The following is a 26,323-nucleotide window of genomic DNA, read 5'->3' as shown; positions in this document are numbered from 1 at the left end:
GTTCATGTCGCAACTTTTTTTACATTCTTTGCTCGCAGTATGACGCGCCTGAGAAGTCAGCTGCGAGTATTAGCGTGACTGTACGAAGCTTCAAAATAAAGCACAGGTCATATGAGCAGCACACAGACTATCCTGTGTTTTTAAATTGTGGGGTGTTACGTGCCAAAACCACTGCCTTATTATGAGGCACGCCGTAGTGCAGGGCTCCGGAAATTTTGACCACCTGGGATTCTTTCACGTGCACCTAAATCTAAGTACACGGGTGTTTTCGCATTTCGTCCCCATCAAATGCGACCGCCGTGGCCGGGATTCGATCCCGCTACCTCGTGCTCAGCAGCCCAACACCATAGCCACTGAGCAACCACGGCGGGTGGACGACCCTGTGTAAGAGATGGGAAGAAAAGTGTGCAGTTTCCTTTAAAGAACACCACAAATAGACTCAAGGACGAGGGTATTTTTCGCTAAATCATCGCGACCACAAACCATCATTGGGCTATCACCACCTCATTCATACAGATGGGTGTAAATTCCATCCGTCGGGAAAATTATACGGACATGCGCCATGTTTGGGCCCTGCTGTCGGGAACATCGGGGACAAATTACTCATAGGACAACCTGTAACTTATTCTGCGACATCAACAATGTCTGCAGCTTCTTGACACTGTGATATCTTTCACGGCTGTCTCCCTTGATATGTTTAGCAAACAGCGAGTGCAAATTTTTTAGTTTATTGCTGTGAATGAGTAAGAGCCCTACATGCTGAAAATTATCGATCGAAAGTGCGCGAGGCATGAGTACCATCAGTACACTACAGCTCAATGCATATATATATATATATATATATATATATATATATATATATATATATATATATATATATATATTTGTATAACCTGAAAGCTGCGCTTCAAATGTAGGTTTAATTTACGTACGAAAAAAAGTTCAGTTTAACGCTGTAGGTTAAACATCGATGACGACAGGAAATTAGTAGGCAGGCATGCGAAGTACTGATAGCAGTTTTATCAATCGTGTACACTGGTAAACGTTGGCTTGTCAACAAAATTAACAAGCATGGTGTCACACGCGCACAAGCAAAGATCAACGCATCTCACACGATGACAATGCACTTCCGCTCTTAAAACGCTGCAGTGAGAAAACACAGTTGCTGCAACGAGAGAATTCACCTTCGTGCTGCCTCTCGCTTCGACACGACCTAACTGGTGAGAACACAGCGCACACGAAGCTATCAACACACGGTGCACTCGGCCCCCTTCGCGGATCGCTTTGAAGACAGCGTCCGCTCCGTCGCGCCATACGCAGTCGCCGCCGAATAGAACCCTCCCTCCCCTCCCCCGGGACCTTGCTCGTGACGGAAAACAGCGCGCCTCCTCCTCGCTCTCTTCCCTTGCGCACACGTATTGAAACACCGTCGTCGGCTCACCCTCGCGCGCTTGTACTCGTACATACGAAATACGGCGCGCGGCAACGATGTTATCACCATTGGACTTTATATGGAGCATCACGGCGATGGTGACGCTGACGACGAGGGAAGAATTGCACCTAAAGTGTTCATCTAATTGCTATCACAATAGAACGCTGAAGTGACATTCCCCTAAGGCGCCCTGTTCCTTCCTTTATGTGAACACTACCTCACCCATTCACGCATCATCTCTATTTATCTCATTCTTAATTCTATCAAAATATCCGGGACAATTGGCTTTAGGGATGAGATCAACCTGTTTATAGGATGTAACTACGCAAATATTATGTAAGGTACAAACTCACAAGCATCACTGGCTAATACTGCACACAATGAAGCATTTCATTCATAGATATCACAACAATAACGAAGCTTAAGAGCAATGTTTGTTTTTCAACAACAACGTTTTTTCAACGTCCACTCATAGATTCTAAGCTTCAAGTTATGAATAAGGCAATCCAACATTTGTAAATAACTCTTTGTGGCGAAAGAAAGATACTGAATATGTTGCCCACAATCGCACATGAGAACACCAGCAGAGGCTTGGACGACTAGTTCGTCAGGCTCATAGCAGAGGTTCAACAATGTCTTGCCACACTCCTAGCTATGTACGATTGCAGCATTTTGAGCGGTACCTCCACAATACTGTTTTGGTAATTTGCAATGACTTTATTTGGTCGCGTGAACGTTCGTATACTTCGTAATCGCCAAATGTAGCTGTGATGACAGTTCACACATTGTTGCTTATGCACTACAGGGAGGCGCTCGCTCTTGATTACAGTAGCAATGAAGAATGACACTTTAGTGGTCCCCGGCAAGTGCCCGTTCTGTACACTAGGCGTCTCGGAAGTTTCGACAAAACCGCACCTGAGCATTGAAGAGTGGGAAAAACTCCCTAGAATCTTAAGGCTCTTGAACAGATTGCTGCTGTTCCATCTGTCCTTAGAAAAAAATAAACCATTGTTGGTAGGTCACCATCGCGACACATTATCGCGAAGCTGGCGTCGTACGAATGAGCAAAAGTCTTCCACGAGGCGGCCAGGCTCAACGCAATGCCGAACGTTGGATCACTGCATCGTCCAAGCGCGTCAACGCTGGAATGTTCAAATGATGATGTCTTCTTTCTGGCTCGTGGAGGAGCGGCCGATGCTCGACCGATTGCCTGCTATGGACTCGCGCAGCGCCAACCATCGGCCCTGCACGTATTCGCACAGCGTGATTCGGAACATTCGAGAGCTCGCGTTGTAGAGGATGAAGTTGATGGCGAAGTTGGTGTAGTAGAGGAGCATGAAATAGCGCTGCAGCACGTAAGGCAGACTGTTGTGCTCAGGGTCAGGGAGCTCAGAGTGTCCCAGCGCCAGCAGGAAGACGTAAATCCTCATGACGTAGCTCGGCAGGTTGAGCAGCATGAAGACCGAGGAAACGAGCAGGAGCATGCGTGTGACGCTGATCTGTGTAGCGTGAGCAATACCACCGCCGCTCGTCGCAGTGATCGTGCCGTCCTCGGAGACCACCAATTCGCCGTTGCGTCGGCTGGATGAAGAAGCTGAAAAAGAGCGAACAAACGGTACAGATTTTGAGAAAATGCACCTTTCTTGGAATGCACTTCGCTAGGACCTTTCCTTCTTAACTGATCTCAATGATAACCGAAGCATGCCTCAGTTTATGCATGAAGTCTTGGAATTAGGCGATTAAGCAACATGACTTCTACTGCAGTGGTACGGGCAACAATTCATTTTCTAGATTTTCCGCCTCCTTAGCGTTTGCCGTCGTAGTTTTGGGTTCTTTGACCTGTTTCATGGTCATGGTGATATTCCTGGTCATTTGATTTCCAATTAGTAAGAGTTTCTTCCAGTTCACGCTTTCGCTTCTTTTCACTGGCTTCGTTTGTCTTTACCAGATGCGTATATTTGAACTGTAACGAAACAAAATTAGCTTTGATGTCGGACGATCTCTTCTGTTTTGTCCTCTGTCATGTGTCCCGATTTGTTTATTGGGTTTAATACAGTCTTTTGCAGGTTTTCTTCTGTGTTTAAGCTATCGACATCACCTTTTAATTTTTTCCTCATTTGTTCCTGTTTATTTACCAGAAAAGCATACTTCTGCATAACAAGGGGGTGGGGGAGGGGGCAAGAAAGACAAGATTTGATATGTGCAAGCACGGCAATATAACAATGCCATTATTGTACTTACAATGTATATTGCGAAAATGAACGCCGAAGTAAACGCGAACTCTGAACTGAATTATACGCATTCATTTCTAAGAGCAACGCTTGCAAAAGACAACAGCATAGTTACAATGTTTTAAGGATAGGCTCTTGAGAGGTACACTTACGTATGTTGTGCGGTTGCAAAAATTTCACAAATCCACAGTGAATGAGTCAGTTCCAATCCAGAACTCTACTGCAATGCACAATTTCGCATGACTAACGTAGTATGGATGACACAGGCTAACCATGGCGCACGAACAGAATGACTGCGTGTATAAGCAATGCTCGAGGATGAAGAAAAGATCAGTCAGCGAACTAGATCTAGGCAAAATAGGTTGTAATATCTGTTAGGCTGCGTGCATGCGTCTTTAAATATACCTCTTCATCCAGTTCATGTGTTACTGTGCCGGACAGCAAGCACAATACGCTTCCTGTCAACAGGGTAGACAGACTACTCACCACTAAAGTCTTTGGAGTCAATCTGGCATAACGGGATGCAGCGCTGCTTCTTGTAGCGAGCGTAGAATAGGTAGATGGCGCGGCAAATCATGAAGTTCATGAACGCAATCAGCAGGAAAGGTACGATGAAGGTAAGCACCGTGTCCAGAATGTTCAGGTAGTAGAGTGCACTGCGATTGGAAGAGTAGAGGCTCAATTTCAGTGATACAGTGGTACCGCGTCTTTGATTGTTTTTACGGCACTTTCTTTGGGCATTGGACAAGAGTTTTACACTGCAATGCATACGGTATCGGCCAGTAGTTTTCGTTAAGTAAAGACACAGTTACGGTTCAAAGTTTAGGCACGCGCAGTTCGAATGGGTTCATTTCAGTTTTGCTTCGGTCGTCGTGCGCTAATTACGCATTATTACAGTCCCGTGCATAGATCTACGTTAACTTCCGGCCTCTTTTTCATTCGAAACTTCGTTGGGAGGCTCTTATTTTTTTGCCCCGTGAACACTAGAAGCCTTCAAATCTTTCAATTTCAGGAGCCCGAATTTGCTGGAAACCCCAATTCCACGATCCCCAAATCAATCTGAAGTCTCGAAAGACCTTGTTTTGAAAACACTGCACCATATTTCGAGAGCATAAAATCAAATATTTAAACGAAAGGCCGGACAAGTTCTGTGTCAACGTAGGCCTAGATGCCAACTAAACTCTACGAATTATCAGTGATGATTTCATTTCCACACTTCTGCAGAAGCATACTGTATTTTTTGGGGAGGGGGTCTGGGCGGTGCAAGAAGAATAGGCATTCATGTATTTTTTCTATTTATATCAATGTTTAGCGAGAGTATAGTCAATATACGAAATGCTGCAAGTGCAATTGCCGGCCCGTTTTGTTTTGCCTACACATGATGGCTGACAATAAAATTTAAATTTTGACGTTTTACGCGTAAATCCACGATATGATCACGAGGCACGCCATAGTGGTGTGACTGCAGAATAATTTTGACCATCTGGGGTTTTTCAACGTGCCCCCCATGCTCGGGACACAGGGGTTCTTGTACTTCGCCCCTAGGGAGATGCGGCAGCCGTGACCGGGATTCGATTTGGCGACCTGGTGCTTAGCTGCGTAACACCGTATCCGCTGAGCCACCACGGCGAGCGATGGTGGTAATCGACATAGGAATGCCGATATGGGCGCACAGGGGCGAACGAGCGGGCGCCGCTGTCACTGCCATCCCCTTTTCCTCACTATATCCTCCATGGTTAAAAGGCTACCCAGTGGTAAAAACGGGAGGGCAGCCTTCTTATGTTTATAAACCTAACAGTGTAGAAAAATCTACTGCCGGTATCAACGAGATAGCATTAAGGGCCCCGTGTTGCAAATAATTTGGTGTCGGCGTCGGTGCTAGTCGTCGGCGGCATTCTCTGTCAGAAAAAAATCCTCCATACCCACGCAGGCGCACCACGTGGCACCACGTGGCACACAGGCGTTGCGGAACTAATAGAATTTCTCAAAGTAAAATGCGTGAGCAAATTCAAAAAAGTTCGACTTGCCAGCAGGCAACCGGCATGATAGCGTCGGATCGTAATTTGAATACACCAGAAAACATAATTTTGTTAGGCGGAAACTCAAACACACACCCCTTTTTCCTTGCTTTCGGGGGTATGAGCCGTTGATGAATCGCTACTTGTAGCCTCTGCTTACGGTGGTATGAGCCGTTGCTCGGCCATGCCCTGTCGCCGAGATTGGCCCATCATTCTTTTCTATTGGGGGCCGTGTCACCGTATATGCAGTGTCGTGTCGGCGTCAATGGGATCCGATAACACTATCGTGTTGGACTCTTAAGACGATAGCTTAAGCGTACTCAAAGTTCTTTTTGCTTATCTCATGTTATCAGTCGAAAACTGACTTTAATATATGATGTCTCCCTTATAGGATGGCGTGACATCCCAGCATTTCACAGCGAAGCTGTTTGCCGCCGTTTTCATGGAGAGAAAAGTGCGAGCAAAAAATATCATCAGCATTGGCTCATACCGCTACCCCCGAACGTCACAGTCGTTTCCGCGGACAGAAAAATGCGACCAAAAACCATCACCACCAGCAATGGCTCATACCCCCATAAGCAAGAAAAAAATGCAGCATAGAGAACAGGTCGAAAACTGTGATCATCAATGGCTCATACCCGCTGAAGCAATGGCTCATACCGTAGTAAGCAAGCGAAAAATGCAATGGCTCAAAGCCCCGTATGTCACAGTATATCGCAGTGAATATCACAGTAATACGAAGAACGTTTGCCAAAGTTAACTGTGTGCCTCATCGTCATATCGTAGGTGGTGGTCCCCCCAAGGGTCGCCTGTCCAACCACCTTCGCAGGGTGGAATGGGTCCCGCCTTTTTGTGTCTGCCTTTCTTGTTTTCGTTATTTACGAGACCGTATCAAAAAGGGACATCTTACGTTAATTGTGTAGGTACGATAAACGGACAAAGACAAGGTGGATCAACGATTTGAAAGTTGTTACATTCAAACAGGTATAAGAAAGAAGGAGAACTAAACATTAACAAATACGATGAAGCAGTTGCGGCTCCTTCTTTTTCTCTGGTCATTTGTAAGGTTTTGGCTCAGCTGGAAGCTTACCAGCTCTTATATCACTTTATGCCAGTGTAACGATTTTATTGTAGTGCTTACGTTTCTTTACTACATAAGAAAGGCTCATATAACAGTTACCAATTCCCTATACTATTTTTTACATCACAGCAACCTCATTCCGCAATATAAATTCGCTTCTGCCTTGTCATTATGAAGTGATACTTTAGCGTCCCGTATGGATATATATTAAATAACCCGCCGTGGTTGCTCAGTGGGTATGGTGTTGGGCTGCTGAGCACGAGGTCGCTAGATCAAATTCCGGCCACGGGGGCCGCATTTCGATGGCGGCGAAATGCGAAAAACACACGTGTATTTCGGTGCATGTTAAAGAACGCCAGGCAGTGAAAATTCTGGAGTCCTCCACTACGGCGTGCCTCATAATCAGAAAGTGGTTTTAGCAAGTAAAACCCCATAATTGCTTGATGTAATAAATATATGCATTAAATTATACATTTAAAATTTTTCATACTTTTTGTTTTCAACAATATATTAAAGATTTCACTTGATTTACCTTTTGTTTGTTCCCTATAGTATTGGTGGCTGAGGAATAATTAGTACCACTAAATTCTGGTGTTGAAGCTGCCGTCTATAGGACAAAGGTAAGCGCAACCAAATTGCTTATTTATTGTATATTGGGCATTAAAGCTTCATAATATAACAAGCATAACATAACTGACGAGTTGTGTTTTATACAAGGCTGCCAGCTAGACTGGTCCCACACATTCCATAACATAACGTCAAACATAGAAACAAGCGATCAATTAGGCAGTAACAAATACGAAAAGAGATATATATGTCTGAAAAATATTAGACGCTATACATAACAACGTAATTTACTTAACGCCACAGCTTATTGTAAGGCTGGCGCCACTGCCCCCAAACATGCATCAGGGCTATTTCTTTTAACTATACAATTCCTTTTCACTTTTCCTCAGTTGTCCAAGAAACGCTCTATATACGTTTTCAACAGCGTCCGACGTTCCTGAGCAGTGAATGATAAAAAAGAAGTAACGAATAAAATCGACAGAAAATAATCCTTGCGTTCATCATCACCAACAGCTTATTTTATGTCCACTGCAGGACAAAGTCCTCTTTCCTGTTCCCTTTCCACCCCTTTCCTGCGCCAACCGATTCCAGCTAGCGCTTGCGAATTTTTTAATTTCATCACCCCACCTAGTCTTCTGTCGTCCTCGACTGCGCTTCCCTTGTGCGACTTCAGATATTTCGCGGGTTCCAAATAAAAAAAGAATCACAGAACTCTTTCTGGAAGTTCGGTTCATAAATACAGTAGTGGGAGTCACCGCAGCACGGTGGTGGTGGTGGTGGTGGTGAAGTGTAGCAACAGGCGTGTTTAGCCTGGCGAACAAGGCCGGCAATTGCTCCGCCCGAGCGTCTCGCACAATACCGCTGAAGGATTTCACCACACTTTCTTGCTGCTTTCATGTGGTTCGTTCAACTTGGGCATTAGTTCTAAGCATTCACCGAGCCTCATCTCGCCTTAACTTTCATTCGTTTGTCGTGCGCTTCTGCATTTCATTTCGTGATAAGAGCCTTAAATATTTCGGCTCGAATTCAAAGAAAGGAATCTCTTTTTAAACGGATAGCCATTGCTCCGTTTTTTCGCATAACTTTGATGTGCCTGCATGCAACCGGCTTTGATGGCCTGACGTTTCTTTAGGTAAGTCTTTCTTTAATTTTGCAGCGAAAAGCTGTATATGACTAGCCGATTTGTCCGTCCGTCTGCCGACTGTACTCCAAAAACTTCCCCGGCGTAATCCCATGCGCACGCGCGAAAAGAATAAGAGAGAAGCGCGCGACTAGCTGTGCCAGTAGTGACGACGTTGCCCTCCATCCCAAAAGGGCGCGCGCACAGCAGTTTTTCTCCGGCTAAGAAATCGCTAAGCCACAAGTCATACGTACTCTTGAGGTGCCGGCAGCTTTGGGTCAGTAACGCCGCGAACAGAACCGGGAACGCGCTCGTCTTCGCCATGCCGATGCTGCAGCCCGTGCACAAGAACAGGCTCGTGCAGCACAGCGCAAGCCGAAACTGGGTACTGAGGATCTGGCAGCGCATAGTACTAAGCCGTCGTTTAATACACCGTTGGGATTAACCCAGTGATAAACGCCTGGGCCGCACGTTTCAGCTTTGCTGGCTAACCGTCTGTACGGAGTGCTTCGGCGGTAATTTCTAATTTTGCTCTCATTTGGAAACGATTTCAGTAACACGGTGGCAAGCGGAATTGCCTCGTCAGCGCCGCTTTTGCGGTTGCAAAGATAAGTTGCCATTGCCGCATGAGGTAGTTAGGGCCATGTGATAAGTATTGATTTCATTAGAACAACATACCACAGGTGTTATCTCATGATCAACACCAGTCCCGTTCAATTCAGGAAGTTGAATTAGATTGATTGTTTGATTAAATGAATCACTGATTAAATGGTCAGCTCAGCAAATGGCTGAGTGATTGAGTGATGACTGGTTTAATTTTGATGACTGGTTTAACCTCACACACCTCACTTCTCGAACGCGCTATACAATCGTTAAATCTTAAAGCCCATAAGCTGTTCGGCAGCCATTAGACTTTCATTCTACAGGTCAACAGACGCTGTTTACACAGTGACAAATTGTTAGTGTAGCAGACAAGGGGGACCGCAAAGTGTGCACAAAGGATGCACTTTTTTTTTCTGCGGAACGTTTTAACACGTGAACCGAGACACTAAAACCTGATTCAGCCAGTCGTCAAATGCGCCCCTTGCCACCACTGTCACGGCAGGTGCCTTGGTCATGAGAGAGCATTTTCTCGCCTTTTTCTTCTAAAGAATCGGCCATCGGCGACAGTAAGAGCACTGGCCAACGTCACCGGAGGGCAATTTTTGAAGAGAAAGTGACGGGGGAAACACTGTCTCACGACGCATGCCAGTGCCCTGACAGCAACCGGACGCAGACAGATGCAATAAGGACAGAAGCAAGCGCGCAACACTATTAACCACAGGTTCACCTCAAGAAAAGGCAAGGCATTGTGCATAAAAACCACCAATATATCTTGCACCTACGTCCTTCCTTTTCTTGGAAGTAAACCAGCGAGTGATGGTCTCTTCGTTTTCTTTCTTTGCATATGTCCTAAAAAACGTTCCGCCGAAAAACAACTCGTCCTTTGAACGCAAACCGAATAGCGGAGCTCGTTACCCTCACCCCGTTAATCCCACAAAGGGAACCTGCGACGTACGGGCGCGGGCGTCATAAACGCAAGGCTCACCTCTCGTATTCGGGGCGAATACTGCAGTCGTGCAGGTCATTCGGGCCGACTCGCACGAACACCAGCAAGGGAGCGTTGACCACGACGCTGAGTACTGCAGTGCCGCCGATGACGAGGCGCGGCCGCTTGGTCGGCGAGCTGTTTTGCAGCTTCCAGAGCGGATAGCGCACGGCGACGAACCGCTCGGCCGTGAAGCTGACCGTCAGCCACACCGACCAGCTCGCGAAGGCCGAAGTGAAGAATACGGTGGCGAGACAGAGTCCATACGGGTGTACCTGTGCCGAAATACCGATGTGATTATTCCTTTTTGGGTGGTTTGAAATTACAAATGTCGGCAACTACCATTTAAGCGACTTCTCCACAAACTGTGATTATCGAATGACTAAAGGGTGAAGAAACTATGCAGAAGCCGTCGACAATTATTCTCGGTGTAAGCGAATAGTAGAACGCTTGTAGAAAGCTATTCGATTTTAATAAAGGAATAACGCGCTTGACAGGCGCACATTTCTTGAAGTGAGGATATATGAGTAGCTTTTGCTGTTTCATTGCATGATTCTGTAACGATCAGAGCCGTTGACCAGAACATCTGTAGTGGTCGCAGGGTTAGCTATACACTTAAGCGAATTCGTGGGATCAGTGTTCTCGCCACCAGCGCGTGCTGTGGCGTAGAGGGCGTCTGATACTTTCTCCCCCAGCTGCAACAGAGGGAAAGGGTGACGGCAGAAGAGGTAGGCCGTCCTTCTAGAATGCTCCACCACAGCATGTGCACAACGTCAAATGCCACAAAGCTATCGCGCAACAGCGCGTGAATTTCAGTGGCTCAGTACTGAGTGACGTAAGCTCCCCCTCCACTCAGTACTCGGCCGTGGGGGAGCACGCCCACTTTGCGTCGGCGCCTTTGTATAAGCGGTGAAAGCACAACCACCGATTACAAACCTCAGACCACAAAGCTGGGCGATAGAACCACAGAACACTATTAGAATGAAAAAGAAATTGTTCGTGCAAGAACATTGCGGCAGCATGCGCGCAGGAAACGCACTTAAATTACTTGGTCAGTGTTTCGAACAGCGCCTCGGAAACATAACCCAGTTGTATTAGCGGCCGGACCATCCGACAGGACAGAGGATCCGCCGACAGCACTGCCACGTGTCATGCGCTTGGGTGAAGTGAGATACGTCATAGCCTCCGAGATTTCGCGCGCTAGCAGGTTTTGTTCTGGCCGTCCCATTCAGCACTCTGGCCTGTACACCCTCGAGACGTCCACCACCACAGGCCGCACCGCACGTGGGCGGTTCGTGAAAGCCGGTCGGTCAGCTCAATCCGCCAGAAAATTGCATTTATGCTGGAACCGCACGGTGCGGTACGGTTCGCATGCGCCCTCTGGTTGTGCAAACAGGTAACCCTCGGCAGGCAACATGCAACAGCTGGTTGGCGGTATCGTGTGCTGGCGACTAGCGAAATTTCGCGCTGTGCCAGGATTTTGTTATTAGGTTTGCTTTCTAATTAGTTGTTATTATGTTAGCTCGAGCAGTTCGCATGCGCCGGCATCCGCACTACGATTTGTGAACGCGACCTCTGTTGAGAGCCGGCAACTGTTAAGCAGTGGGCAGAGCAAAGCTGTTCGAAGTCGGCAACTATCGCCAACACACATGACATTGGCATATTTTTGTCGATGTAGGTTGAAGCTTCCGCTTGACGGCGAAAGCGAGACTCTTGCACTGTCACATTCTGTGCTGCATGTGTGGCGTTGGCGCGGTGACACACCTTTGGAACACTGTGCAGTCATCTTACCTGTGCCGCCTTTTTATACTCATAAATAAACAAGATTCACACAACAGCTCATATATCGCTATACCAGTCACTTGAAGTGCTAACTAGCACATGGTATGCAGTCATATTATATTATGTTTGCATGTTTGGTGAATTCCACAAGTCATTTTTCTTGACCTTACAGCCTAGCTGATGCTGTATTTTTTTATAATAATTAGGTAATAACCTTATTTCGTCCACTGCTGTGAGAACTATAACTAGCTTCCCAGTAGCACTCCACCCGTACGCTCAGACCACATCGTAGACATGCCTCTATGCATACTGTAGGCTGGCCACAATACGCATAGTTTTGAAAGCGAGCTGAACAGGGTGCGAGTTCATGTTTATCAAATAACTGTCTGTTCAATTGGGAGGCTGTGTATCTGTCTGCGATATAATTATCAGTTCACTATACATATGGTAGAAGAACAGAATACACAAAAGAACATAATGAAGTGCTCTATGAGAAGCTGCTTTTTGCCACTATGATTTGTAGCAAAGTAAGACTTCAGAAAGCACAACTATGGCTTGGATGCATCTTTCTGTATTGTATAAGAAGTAGAGATGGGCGAATGTTAATATTTTCAAACACGCATTGAACAAAAATAGTATATATCAAATATTGAACAGTCATACGACGACGCACGTACTTGTAGTAGCAATACTTACTTCCATATAATTAGGTACTACACCGTAACCAACTAGTCAAAAAGAGAACTACCTATTGAGGACAAATGACAAGTTTTAAATGCAAACCCGCCGTGGTTGCTCAGTGGCTATGGTGTTGGGCAGCTGAGCACGAGGTCGCGCGATCGAATCCCGGCCACGACGGCCGCATTTCGATGGAGGCGAAATGCGAAAACACCCCTGTACTTAGATTTAGGTACACGTTAAAAAAACCCAGGTGGTCAAAATTTCCGGAGTCCTGCATTACGGCATGCCTCATAATCAGGCAGTGGTTTTGTCACGTGAAACTCCATAATTTAATGTTTAAATGCAAGGCTACTAATTGTCATATTAAAGAAACTACTTGAATAGTCTAGCAACAATTGTAGAGACTCGTTTCAAAGAAGATCTCCAAGGAAGAATGGCTGCTCTATGAAGGGCTTCCAAAAATGCGCAATAAGTTGCTAAAAACATGAAAGTTGTAGAAAAAACTAATGAGGGACCTATATTTCCTGGACAGGTGTAAAAGCACTCGTTGCAAGTAAAACAGCACAGTCTTGTAGGGGAAAAGGTAAATCTGCTAGATCAAGAGATGTGTGGTTGGCTTTTGCGCAATAAAAGCATACAGGAACGTTTTGTGCCAATATGGCTGCAAGATACTTTCGTCAACGTGCTTGACTTTGGAAGGCTACGTACGCTTCTTCACACGCAAGTACCTGTCGCATACTCGTTGTTAAAGAACATCAATTTATGAATTGGCTCTCGAGCTTTCTCTGATCACGGAAAAATAATAGATATAGTATACATAACATTTAGAACATCAGTGTACTATTTTTCACATAAAGCAAGTACTCATGATAGACAAAACTGCAAGAAACAGCATAACACCTTGGCGCAATCTATGTTATGTCATTGAGTTTTCCATTTCATGTGCAAAAGTTGCTAGGGCAGATGGTATGTGACGTGTGATTCAAAGATGCGTCATTGCGTCTAAGCACAAGTATTACACAACTGATCATTGTGGGAATGAAGAAATTACAGGCATTGATTCCCAGCGTGTCATCATGCCATTTGTATCTGAAAAGTTTCTCTCATTTCAATTCAAGCTTGTAACTGCCACAGTTGCATTGAACATCGTTATTATTAGCCCATATATGTGTACCGCAACTGTAATGAACCGGTGCTTTAAGTTATGACCAGTGTCATGTTATTCCTGTACGTAATTGTGGTTTTACACAATGCACCTAGAAAACATTTGATCAGCATCGTAGCACTTTTCCTTGTTTGTCCAGAAAGGCTTTCTGTCGCAACACCCACTTCAGATACAGAATAAATGCTGCAGTGATTAACAGATAGTTTTAAATTAAGTTTCCCAAACTGCTTTCATTCCAGTAAACACCAGCGAAGTTAAGGTTCTTGAGAACACAAGTAATTTGCATCCTCTGATTTAAGGCTGTTTCCTGCATGTAATAAATGTTATTATTGCTACTGTTTACATCAATGTCAACCTTATAAAAAAGTTGCCGAGTCAGAACTTGTAGTGGTGATACTAATTAGTAAGGGGGCTGCAGCCCCAGGCCTCTGAATGTCAACGGGCCCTGTGAGAAAAATGTTTTATTGAACCGAGATTTATTTGTTGCCTACAGTACAGAGTAAAAGATGTGAACAAATGCTTTTGGATCTCGAGCACGAATAGTTTGAATCCATAGCAAAACTATGTCGAGGAAGCAAAGCAATTAAGATAGCTTAGACAAATGTACATAACAAACTAAGCAAAAATAAGCACTTTGCACCCGTCAAAGAAGGTAACACAATGCAAAGAATCTTCAAAATACAAACAGTATAGCTGAACAATTACAAGTTAAGTAAAATAGAGTAGAATAAAGAAAAAGGCATGCGGTGATTCTAATATTAAACATAGGAAAGAGGATCATGAAAATATAGCTTTTATTATATCTGAAAATCAGCTGCATGTTTAACTTCTGCGGGCAGAACGTTCCGCTCGACTACTCCAACTTTTGAAATTCTCCGTTTATCGCACACATTATGGGCTTTGGAAACAGCAAATTTTTTTTTAGTGCCGTACGTATGCAGCGTCCAGATTCGGTAAAACTGTTCCCAGAGAATGGAGTAGGTAATGATGCTATCATTAAACATTACAAGAGTTTGCAATTTAGTAATGAGGGAAACGGTAAAATGTTTCCTTTTGGAAAGAGTAGCGTCCTGTTAGCATTGTAATGTGAGAAAGTAATAAAGCGTACAGCCCTCTTTCGAAGTTTCTTTACTGGCTCAATGTATGAATGGCCCCCAGATGTAACAGAGTACGACAGATGACTATAGAACAGGCTGCAATAAATTTGTCGAAGAGTTCCTGTATCAAAAAAATTTCACCACTTCAGCAGCATGTAAAAAAGCATTGCTGAGATTTCGGAAAGGTTATCAATGTGAGGTATACAGTAAAACCACTCATGTAATGCAACCCCTTGATGGGCCCCTCAGCAATTTCAAAAAACCCTTCGCCAGGGCCCTGGGGAAAATTGTAGTCATACTATAAAGGTTGTAAAGTGTTTTCCAGGGAGTGTTCTGCGACAAGAATACTTTAAAACGGTGTTATAGTGGTTGGAATGGAAGCAAAGAATATGCAGTATGAGGAGGTGAGCTGCTCTTCGTGCACAGAGGCGTTTTTCGTTGCTCGGCCAGCAGGCGAGGGCCCTTTCTCTCTTGCCTGCTCCCGAATAAAAGACGAGAGTTCACCTCTTCTTCTTTTGCAAAACACGTGCCGCGCCTTTCGTATTTTCTTTTCATTTGGACCACGAAAGAGAGAGAGAGAGAATGAAGAGGAAAGGCAGGGAGGTTAACCAGATATGAGTCTCCGGTTTGCTACCCTACACTGTGGATGGGGGATAGGGGTTAGAAAGATGACAGAGAGGAAAACGCAAAAAAAAAAACCGCACGCGCACGCATGGAGACACACGCACAAAAGGACCACGACAGTGACGTAATACATGGTAACGTGGAAGCTTGGGCGAATTGGTGATTCAATATCGACAGGTGTGCACAGCAGGAAAGACGAGGACTCAAGGAAGAACACAACACGTGCGCTAACGTCATCTTATGTTTATTTCCGAAATCGCCAGAACTCTATACATGAGCAAAAGTGAGGGAAAACTACTTTCGCATTATGCCACGCATGAGCCCTATTGCAACACAGCCAGTTACTTGATTTCCGTTTTGGTGAGAAACACTGATGGCAGCTTACACGTGAAATCATAGAGGCTGACAAGATACAGCGGCTGGGTGATCTTTGCATCAGCATGTCGTCTATTGCCCTTACCAACAACAAAATCAAGTATCTGGCTGTGATGCGAAGGGGGGTCATATGTGACATAATGCAAAACTTGTTTTTCATTACGTTTGCTCATGTGTATAGTTCTGGTGATTTCGCAAATAAAGATCAGTTGAACTCAGCGCCTGTGTTGTGTTTTCCTTCTTTTCGCGTCTTTTGGGCTTTGCACCCGTGTCGACGTCATACGCACTTCTTATATTCACAAGTTCACATGCAATGAGTTCGATGACATAATGTCAGATAATTAACGTAACGAGATGGATTGTTGAAGTGGAGCAAGAAGCTGGCTATTCCTCCCTAGTCAATTCCGCACCATACGAGTTCCATGTTCACTAGTTTTACATTGTGCTTTGGTACAGGCTACATGGTGACGTTCACAAAAGATTCAGTGGGTTTGTACCAATTCCACACTGGTGAACTTCTGAAAACAACCATGCGTTTTCTTCTTCAGGATAAGGGCATTTCAATCAATACCTATCGTGGCCAGTCCTATGACAATGCCAGCAATATGGCTAGAGCGTCCTAAACAATAGACATGGCAGGGGAATTCAAGGGCCTGCAGGTGCACATAAAGAACTCACCGTCCATGCACGCACGATGCTGTAATCAATCTTTAAACCTGATAGGTGCTTGTACTGTACATTGTGTCGAGGAACTCAAATTGTTTAATCCATGTAAGAAGTTGTCCTCTATTGTGTCGCCAAAACAGTCGAACTGCTTTTTGAGCAGCTTTGAACAACATAGAAACACTTGTTTTCTGAAAGGTTTCTCCAATACAAGCTAACTTCTACATGTTGACTCATATAAACAAATTGGTCCGAATTTCCGAGGCACGAAAGATTGTTTTCATACTCAAGCTCAAACGGAAAAACTGGCAAGGCCCGTGTTGAGGCGCAATCATTTTCAAAAAAGCTGTCACAATTCAAAACATCTTTTATGGTATTTCTGCGAAACAAGGTAGGGAGGTTGCAGTATTGGAACTAGGACCAAAATTTGCAACTCCCCCGAGACTAGATGCAGCAGGGAAGCTTGCCATTATCAGACGAGTCGCAGCAAAAGCGAATGAAAAGGACACTAGCAGAGTTGTGGATTAAGGAGTAGGTACACTGGCTCATTCAAAAGAACACCAACGCCATGTACACACTTTTTTTAAAACTGTAAAGGAATTAAAAAAAGAAAACTTAAGATTATGCCTTTCCGAAAAAAAGGGAGACTTGTAGTATTCGATGCCAGCAGCTACAATACCAGACCCTTAGCAGTCATAAACAAGAACTTCCGCAAGGTAGAAAATAAAGACCTAAAGGAAGCGAAAAGACAGGTCAAGATGCTTCTAGAAGAAATAAGTAATGACAGCCAGCTGTGCAGCAAGGTTAAAGCAGCAAAAACCAACACCCTGTCGGTCTTCTTCAGTGCAAAAACCCATAAAATTAGTATCTCCTTCAGCGCCATTTTATCGGAAGCAGAGACGTGGCAAACGCTGCTTTCAGCACGCCTTTTGAGGCATCTTTCCCAAGTTAGGGTAGAAGATCCGTTCATGATTAGGAACTCTGAAGAACCAACCTCTGAGATAAGAATGTACGAAATGACTTATTGGTAGGGGTTCTCGATTAAGATCAAAGACATTTATTATACAATACCGCACGCAGATTTGATAAATGTACTGAGAGAGACCATTGAGGAGTAAGGAGCCATTCCATTTCAAAACTCGGTAGGAATGCCTGTGGAAACCTTCTTGGAGCTGGTCAGCGTCTATCTGGCTGCCAGAATTGCTGTACATGATGGTACCTTGTTTCTCTAAAATAGAGGGGTCTGCATTGGATCATAAATAGCAGCAATCATTAGTGACTTCTACTTGGACAAGAAAATTCAAGGATCCATCAAGAAAAGGTGCGTCACATAGGTCTATCGACCCGTGAACGACTTCTTGATACTGTGCCAAACAGAGAATGCAACCGATTACCAACAACTCAAGGACACCGTACTAGAGCCCTTTCGATCAACGTGCACAGAGCTGAATTTCACTTATGAGCTTCCGAACTGCAGTTCTCAGCAGTATTTCGACATTTTACTAGAATGCCAACCGGGAAATTTATGCTGGAGGTACGAGTTAAGAACAACGAAACAATTTCTTCCCTTCACGTCAAGCCATTCCAAGACTGTAAAAAGGGCAACAGCGAATTGAGCATTAAGTTCAGCACTACAGAAATTATGCCACCATCAAACTGAACAAAGTTTTCAGCCGCAGTTAAGTAGGCCGAAAAATGCACGGTACTCCATGTCAGTGCTATACAGCATAGCTGAAGGCCTCGTAGAGCAGAATAAAAGAAAACAAGAAAGCAAAAGCGGAGCTGAAGTTGCGGATGCCAAAAATAATTGTGCGATAATTCCATTTGTGTATGGACTGACCTAAAATCTCACCAACATTGGTAAAAGACACGGGGTCCGCGTAGTCTGCCCAGCACCAAACAGGGGAAAGGGTATGTGCGCACGAGTGAGCCAGAAAAAAAAAGAAACCACATTGCCAGATCACGCAGCAGAGCAGATACTACGATTTCCTCAAAGGAGCTGTGTACACACCGTCCCCCTGTCCTCTGAAAAACAATACATAGGGCCAACAGGAAGATGCCGTAATGATCCAAGAAGAGAGCACGCATCATCACTTTCAGGGACCCCTGGCAGCAATCTGGCTTTGCACTGCACATGTTGTGAAATGAACAAGAAGGGACAAGATAGCCAAATAAGCTCACGTACGCCCAAATTTCATGAAGTGCAAGTCCTGAAAAGGAACAACGATAGGCTAACTCAAGAGATTCTTGAGGAATTTGAGCTAAGTAAAACAGGAACGCAATGTGTAAGCACACTGTCAGTCGCCTTGAACAGAAGGGAAGCCACCTTCTAAGACAGCCTCAGATAAGTAAGAGAAGAGATATGGGTACGAAACAAATAAGAGTGGGAATTTCAATAAAGAAATCAGTTGACAGCGCAGGTTATCCTCGTCTAGTCGCGCCTTCTGTGCCCATGTTCCTTAAGTTCTGCGGCTACAATCTTCGAATCGTATATTGACCGTACCCGTTGTTTTGTTGTCTTCATACTTTGTTGCGTCCATATGGCCTTTTATTAAAAAATGCAAATTTGTCAAGAATCAAAATTATCTGGCGTGGCAGTTTGGGCGAGTTTGTAAGCTCAGATTGAGCAAAAAAAGGAAGGTGGAAGGGGTAATGAATAGGAACGGAGAACAGGTTGAGCTCTCGTTCTGCTCGCTCTGAGCTGCGCTACAAGCCTAAAAAAAGTCAAAATTATCTAATTTGTACACATTATTTGCTCATCATGCCCTGTCACTGGTGTTGGCACAAACAGTGTGTATACGGACACTAACAACAAGCAGCTGAATTTCTTGAACATGCAAGGCGCTTACATCCCTCCGTATAGAACTGTATCCCTTGCTCAATATAAAAATATGCCTCAGCATTCCTGCTGTTCACAGCAATGGTCCACATGACAAAGATGAAGAAAGCTTGAAATCCGCGTTCATGAGCACAGTGCACGAGCGCGTCCACATTTCACGAAAACGCATATGCACGCATCCAACTTTTAAGCTGTTTGCTATATTGCCCTCAACGATTATAAACATCTTCATAGCACAGAAATAACTTCTCAAAAACACACGACATGGGTGAACCAGGCTGAAAGAGCCGGAACCAAAACTCGCCCGCAACGCTTATGCACGGTTCACTTCAGACTATATGCATATTGCATAAAACGAACCCTTATACGCCTAGCGCCACTGTGACACATTGCACGTACACATAACAGTAGACTTACATTTCGCAAAAGTAAGAACCCTAGCGCTCGAACGTTCTTTACGTGTTCGCGGCCACCAACGCGCATCGCAGCCCGCAAAACAGCTCACACGAAGCAAGACACAAACAACACATTGCGAATGACTGCGATGCCACGACAATGCAGCTCATCGCTACACATCGTATCTTCACTTCTTAAACACAAACCAGCACTGCACGAACATACAACCTACGGAGCTATGAGGCGCGCACACATAACACCTACGAATGCCATACGCTGAGGCGGGAGCTCACAATCTTTCAATTTTGGCGTGTACCAAGCATGCGTCATGCTTAGGATGCACGTGTATGCGATGATCTTCGTGTTTGTGAAGCAGACGCAAAAAAAAACATCCCAAAGCACACAAAATCGGCTGAATCATTCCATCCGACCGTCGCATATACGCAACGCAAATCCGTCTGTTTTCTTCGGCGATCGCACGTACTCAAGAGGTCAAGAAGGGTACAGTGGTTCACTATGTTCGACAAATATTGTTCCAGGTGCTGAATAGCTCTTGAAATGATCACAAAATGACAAAAAAAAATGGGCGCTGTAGCCTAGGGGCCTAAGCCCGCGCTCCGCTTCGAACCAGCGCCATGCTTGTGCGGTCGCCGCATGGAGGCAAAAGTTCACGACCGCCCCTCGTGACGTCAGCTCTGCCATTAATGGCGGACCGCCCACTTGCGTTGCGGCCTGCGGCGATGGGCGGCTTGAGCGTAAATTGGCCCTTACGGCCGATTTACGCTCGAGCCGCCCATCGCCGCAGGCCGCACGCTTGCGGCTGCGTGAAAAATTACACGTATCCAGCACTTGTGCACAAATTACCGTTTAAACAGTGTACACAGTGTATACCTTACACATTGTAAACCGAGATTTGTGCACAAGTGTTTGATGCATGCAATCTTTCACGCGACCGCACGCGTGCGGTGCGGCTTGCGGCGATGGGCGGCTCGAGCGTAAATCGGCCCTTACGCTCTCTCTGTATGAATGAGACGGCCGGGAGACGTTGCTTTCACAACCCGCCCGTCTAAGGCGGAGCTTCTGCGACGCCATCTTGAACGACGTCACACGTCACGTGCGCGCCAATTCTTTTTCTTACTTGTTTTCGTTTGCTTGGCTTGCGACGAGTGTTACCCGGTCGCTTATTCGGAAAACATATGCCGTAGGCGCCAGGGGGTCAAAGCTGCGCGCCTATTGGCTCTCGCCACAGGCCACTTCCGCTATCATGGCGGTCCCCAGGGACGCGGCCTCCCACGTTGACTCCGAGATTTAAGTTTGTTTACGCTCCGAACCCCCCCCCCCCCCCCCGCGCCTCCGGGATATGTTTCCCGTATACGCTACCGGGGCGCATCTTCCCGCGCAGGCTCGCTTACATTGATCCACGTGCGAGCGGTTTGTTCATTAGCTTAGTGCAAACTGCACTGGCGTGTCTACAATGAGCGGTGCTGCTGACGTTCCGGCACCCGTTCTTACAGGACACTTGCAGGACATAAAACACGACGATCCCATCTGGTCTGGCTGCCTAAACAGCCGAAATTCTTGCCGAATAGGCTCAACCACTGCTTCAATAATGATTTTTCAAAAGTCGTAGTTTCACTCGCACGACCAATCATTGATAGCGGTGGCAAAGTATTAGGTTATGCAGAAATTAGGGCCCCACTTAACCGTATATGGAGCACATCTTGACAAGAAGTGTCCATTCGCCGTTAACTCACGTTGATTCCGCGTTCGTTGAGCCAGGCGAAGGACAGCATGATGAGAAAGCCCGAGTCGGACACGGCCAGAGCCCCCATGTAAAGACTGGACGTGCGACTCCGAAGCTTGGTGCACAGGAAGGTGATCAAAGAGAGCACGTTTCCGACGAGCCCCAGGTAGATGACGGCTGGCATGTAGACGGCGTTGAGAAAGTCCAGCACCTGAATGGCCACCGACACGCGGACAGGCGCGTGGATGACGCGCTGACGCCTCGAGGACATGTTTCGCCTCACGCCGGGCAGCGTTGAGGACTCGACGAAGATCTCCGAGGTCAAGTTGGCGATGGCCGCCACGACTGTGGCGGCGGCATCGCCAACAGTGTCGACAGTTCTTTCGTCAATCATTCCCAAACGTTCCGGCGCGCTTGTAGACGTCATTGTTAGGGCTGGACCGCCACTAAACGCCTGCGTAAAGCCGACATAGGAACAAGGGAGGTCATCATTGAGCGCATACCGTCGCATCTGCTAAGCACGGGCCTAATTCTAGACTTTTCTCTATCGCAATAGATATATGTCCCTTGCTAAGCGAATCCGCATAGCGGGAGCGAGGCATACACGGAAACCGTTGATGGTGCACACGAGCGTTAAAGCATGTCATCGCGGACGTTGTGCCGTAAATGCTTTGCAATTTTAAGCGAACAAGAGTGATAGAAATAGCAACAAAAGAAAAAGTGCGAAGTTTAGCTAGAGTAATGAACGAGACTACACACCAATGTTGGGAGCACTGAATCACTATCACAGACATAGTGGACGTTACCATTATCATCACTATCACGAGCATCATTTAGGGCTAACACCTCCTCCAGAACTATCTTACTAATTCTATTGTGTATCAGGTGTCTCGGCGCGGTGCCTACAGATGCGGTTTGTATCTCATTACCCTTTGTAAATATATTCTACTCGCGGCAATCAGGTATGAGGTTGGAAAAGATGAAGAAAAAGAAAGAGCACCTACGCTCGGACGCTGTCACCACTTGCCGCATAAAGCTTGTAGTGCTGTATGTACGAAGCAAAGCGTCCACAATTTGCAACGTAAATATCCACAACAGTTAAGAGTTCCTGAAGCCTAGTCAGAAAGCGGCTCTTTTGTGGAGTAAGTTGATGAGAAAGGCTACAAAATGTGTCCGCAAAACACGGAGAGGTGACAGATAAGAGCATTGAGGCTCTGATCACTGTCAGAGACTTTATGAGCAGGATTTTTAATGAACCCATCATGCCGCGCTCAGCAAGAACACCGGTCAAAAATTTTGCCGATTCAACTCTCACGTTGGAATCTGTGAAACGTACCTTTTTTTATAAAGTGATTTATTAAATGTTGCGCAACTGAAAACGAAGCTTGTAATTGCTTTCTTTATTTAGTTTGATCCTATGCAACGTTTATTCTCGTGGAACACACGTGTTTGCGCTCTAAGGCTCTAACGAGCTGGGACGAAATGTAGATACCGATTTAGGAGAATGTGTACTGTGAGACCTCGACGCAGTTACGTCACAATGACGAAAGCGATGTTTGATGCTTGTCGTGGAAAGAATGGCGAGGGAGAGTTGCGCGCACAGAGAAGTACGCCACAGGACAAACTATGTGTACGGCTACTAGTCTCTTTGTGTCACAGTGGCACATACCCATTCCGGATGATTGGCCAGTAATGGGCGCACACAAAGCGGCCCAAATATGGGAAATTTGGGCACGTGTCCTTGCGTGGAGATATAATACGTTACATTGCGTAGGTTCCATGTGGTGATGTTTTAGTTGATCACGCAGAATGGAAAGGCGCTCAGTGTCACTTTTTGTCGCTAAATACTTTGTGATATATAAGCCGGAGCATCTACAGAAATACTGATCAATTCAGCAGAATACGCGCCGTGGTTGCTCAGTGGCTATGGTCTTGGGCTGCTGAGCACGAGGTCGCGGGATCGAATCCCGGCCACGGCGACCGCATTTCGATGGGGGCGAAATGCGATAACACCCGTGTGCTTAGATTTAGGCGCACGTTAAAGAACCCCATGTAGTCGAAATTTCCGGTGTCCTGCACTACGGCATGCCTCATAATCAGAAAGTGATTTTGGCACGTAAAACCCCATAATCTAATTCAGCAGAATATACGCGAAGAAAATGAAACTAATAAGCCTGTGGTTTTACGCATCAGAACCGTGATCTGATTATGAGGCACGCCTTAGTGCGGGAGGAGGGGCTCCGGTGATCCAGATATTTTGACCAACTGGAGTTCCTTAACGTGCACGCGAGCTAAGCACACGAGTGCATTTACAATTCGCCGGCATGGAAGTGTGGCTGCAGGCGATGGATCGAACGTAGACCTTCAATCTCCACAGAGTAGCGCCCTAGCCACAAGACTACCACGGCGCGTAGCCACGTGAAAGGCATGGGGAATATAGGGAAAAGAAGTTCGCATTTAACGCTCACAACCATACTCATGGAGAAATTTCTGCACCATCTAAGGGAAAGATACCGAGGCAAAGTGGGCGCAAGTAAGAGGGATCCTAAATATAGCCACATAGGGTTGTCTCCTTTCCTTAAAAATAAAGAGTGGTTTCGTCACCTGGGATCGTGACAGCTACTCCCTTCTACATAACAGTAATCAGAGGTAAGAACTAATGCCATGCATACGTTCAAGGGGAAAATTTTATTCTTTGTATTTTAAGCTGGGAAACAGAAAACAAACATCTCAATCACTATAGAACGAGTAATAAAGTGCACATCGGAGTGTTAAATGGGACTTCTATTTTTTTTTGCAACCCTGTTCGCTTCCTCGTTCTGGCAAATGCGAAACTTTCTCACGTTGAAGTTATGCTAATTAGGTGTCTTCTGGAAGAAACCGAAACCTGTGTGCAACCCTGCCCGGTAAATTGACGAAGAAACACAAGTGAAGAAAGCTACCACCCTGCAGTTTTCGCTTCAAAGCTGTCCACTAGTATAGCTAACCGATGCATATAGGCCTTGGCTACATCTACAAGAGAAGCTTTACAGCAGAATGATCCTGACTCGCACGGTGAACCTGCGTTATGGTTCTCACCAAGGACTGATTGCATTTAAGCCGGTGGCTGATATCATCCACATTCCTGTATTAAAAAGAAAAAGAAATTTATTAGGTAAGCTGGTGTTCAGTAAGGAGCAAAAGTTTAAAGACCAAGGGATCATGAGAAAATATAAGCTCTTTCTAGCACATTCACTTATTTCGAAATAGTCTCAACGCATATAACGTCCAATGAGAGCACGCAACCTGCACCATTTGATTTTAATTTGCTTGCCTATAGGCTGCGAACAAAGAAGAAATTCATGGCATCTGTTGTCTACATACTTTTGCTCGCGACTGTAAGCTGTTTTGTATTGTAAATGTGGTATCGGAGATAAATGAACAAAGCAAAACAAGGGAGTTGAAATTTTAAGAAATGCAGTATGCCATCGTCTGCTTGAGTCAGAAATTAAGGCGAAAACGGTCGCATAGTTTGCTCGCCCTTACAGATGAAAAGCGCTGGAGACAGTCAAATATCGACAACTTTTTCGAAGTGCAATTCACACCCCATGCAAGGCACAGAAGAGAGTAAACGGACGACACTCAGATATGCACATAGTTCTGTAAACAAATAAAATTTTTGAAAAGGGTCTTAAAACGAGCTCCTAGGTTGAAATGCATATGTTCATGAGTTCTTCTGAAGTTGAACTTCACAGCCGAGATGGCCGACGCATGTACACATGTGTGCATAACAAGAGTCATAACTGCATTGAAGAATATCGTACATGACCTACTCATATTTCTTGTGCGATCACTTGCTGCAGCAACGTGGCGTGATAAAATTGCATTGTAAATTTTGCTGTGAGTAAAAAAAATGTGGTCTGGTTTTCTGTACTTACTCACACGAACAACTAAAAAAGACTCATCGCAAGGAACCGTTAGTTGTGGAAAGACGGCTGTAATACTGAAGCTGATGACGTGCATCATTTAAGTACTTTTCCCATAACTAGCTAACTGAGTCATAAGTGAGCCATTATTTGTATGATGGATCAACTTGTCGCCCGCTTTCCGAAAACTGTAGTGCATTCAACCAATAGGCTTTCAGGGCTTCACAAAATTAAATGCTAAACCCCTTCTCTGTATTAGATTTTCTTAGTAAAAGAATGATTGCTAAAGACTGGTTGAAAACAGCAGCACCGTCTATGTGGAAGTTTCTGAGCGCGCCAAAAAGACATTCAAAACCTTTGCGATACAGGCAAACTTACTCTTGCTTAAGTGCAACTCTACGGAGTCGATCCCTCACGTCGGTACTAAGCGCCTGAGAGCCGTTCATTCGCTTTGCGATTTCAGGAGCCAAAATCAATGCATCTGCACTTGCAGCGGCTCCTCCCTAACTTCACTTGCTATTTACTGCCTACTAAAAGACGCCTCTTCATAATCGTAACAACAACAACGAAAATGGTAGGACGCTTAAGCTTCGACTTTAGGAGGAGAACGCGACAGCACTCAAGGATCCCTGACTGCTTCTTAAGTTTCCCGACTACGGCAGCTTATGTAACCGCCACCTTTTCCTGGAGATGCTCACGGCGAACGCTATGAAAAAAGAGGTTTCAAAAGTTTGGAGGACGCCTAAGCTTCGCCTTTAAGAGTGGAACGCGATAGCATTCAAAGATCCCTGACTGCTTTTTACGCTTACCAGCAACTATAGCTTATGTAACCATTTGGTGCTTTACTACTTCAGTAACATGCACCAACTAGCCCAACAAAAAGTTCCGCTGGATTATGTAGCCATGATGTTTACCGGGAAACGCTGGCTGAATGAAGGCGAGCTTTCCGGTAGAAACGCGGCCTCTTCTGTGAGCCGATCTCCGATCCCCGTGTCGCACCCGCGCCCGGCGTCGT

The 26,323-nt window shown here is 45.4% G+C and overlaps 1 protein-coding gene across 1 annotated transcript; it reads right to left on the bottom strand.

Annotated features, from left to right (window-relative positions):
- Window positions 1–1,358: 1,358 nt before the first annotated feature.
- LOC142563104 (uncharacterized) lies at window positions 1,359–26,323 on the bottom strand. The gene is made up of 5 exons (XM_075673631.1): window positions 26,223–26,323; window positions 21,414–21,857; window positions 10,038–10,312; window positions 4,150–4,319; window positions 1,359–3,026 (listed from the first exon to the last, which is right to left on the bottom strand). The coding sequence occupies exons 2-5, from the start codon at window positions 21,828–21,830 to the stop codon at window positions 2,584–2,586; spliced, it is 1,305 nt and encodes a 434-aa protein (XP_075529746.1). The 5' UTR covers window positions 21,831–21,857; window positions 26,223–26,323; the 3' UTR covers window positions 1,359–2,583.

Source organism: Dermacentor variabilis, chromosome 11 (genome assembly GCF_050947875.1).
Source record: "Dermacentor variabilis isolate Ectoservices chromosome 11, ASM5094787v1, whole genome shotgun sequence".
NCBI classification, from domain to species: domain Eukaryota; kingdom Metazoa; phylum Arthropoda; class Arachnida; order Ixodida; family Ixodidae; genus Dermacentor; species Dermacentor variabilis.
The sequence above is the reverse complement of the archived record's forward strand: the minus strand, read 5'-3'. Positions and strand labels throughout refer to the sequence as shown.

What these genes read in the sequence shown, in the direction of transcription:
- LOC142563104 (XM_075673631.1), bottom strand. Translation starts at nt 21,830, where the DNA reads ATGACGTCTACAAGCGCGCCGGAACGTTTGGGAATGATTGACGAAAGA. An exon ending in ATTCGCCCCGAATACGAGAG is followed by an intron (nt 4,320 to 10,037) that starts GTGAGCCTTGCG and finishes TTCCAATCGCAG; the next exon opens with TGCACTCTACTACCTGAACA. An exon ending in TGACTCCAAAGACTTTAGTG is followed by an intron (nt 3,027 to 4,149) that starts GTGAGTAGTCTG and finishes GCTCTTTTTCAG; the next exon opens with CTTCTTCATCCAGCCGACGC.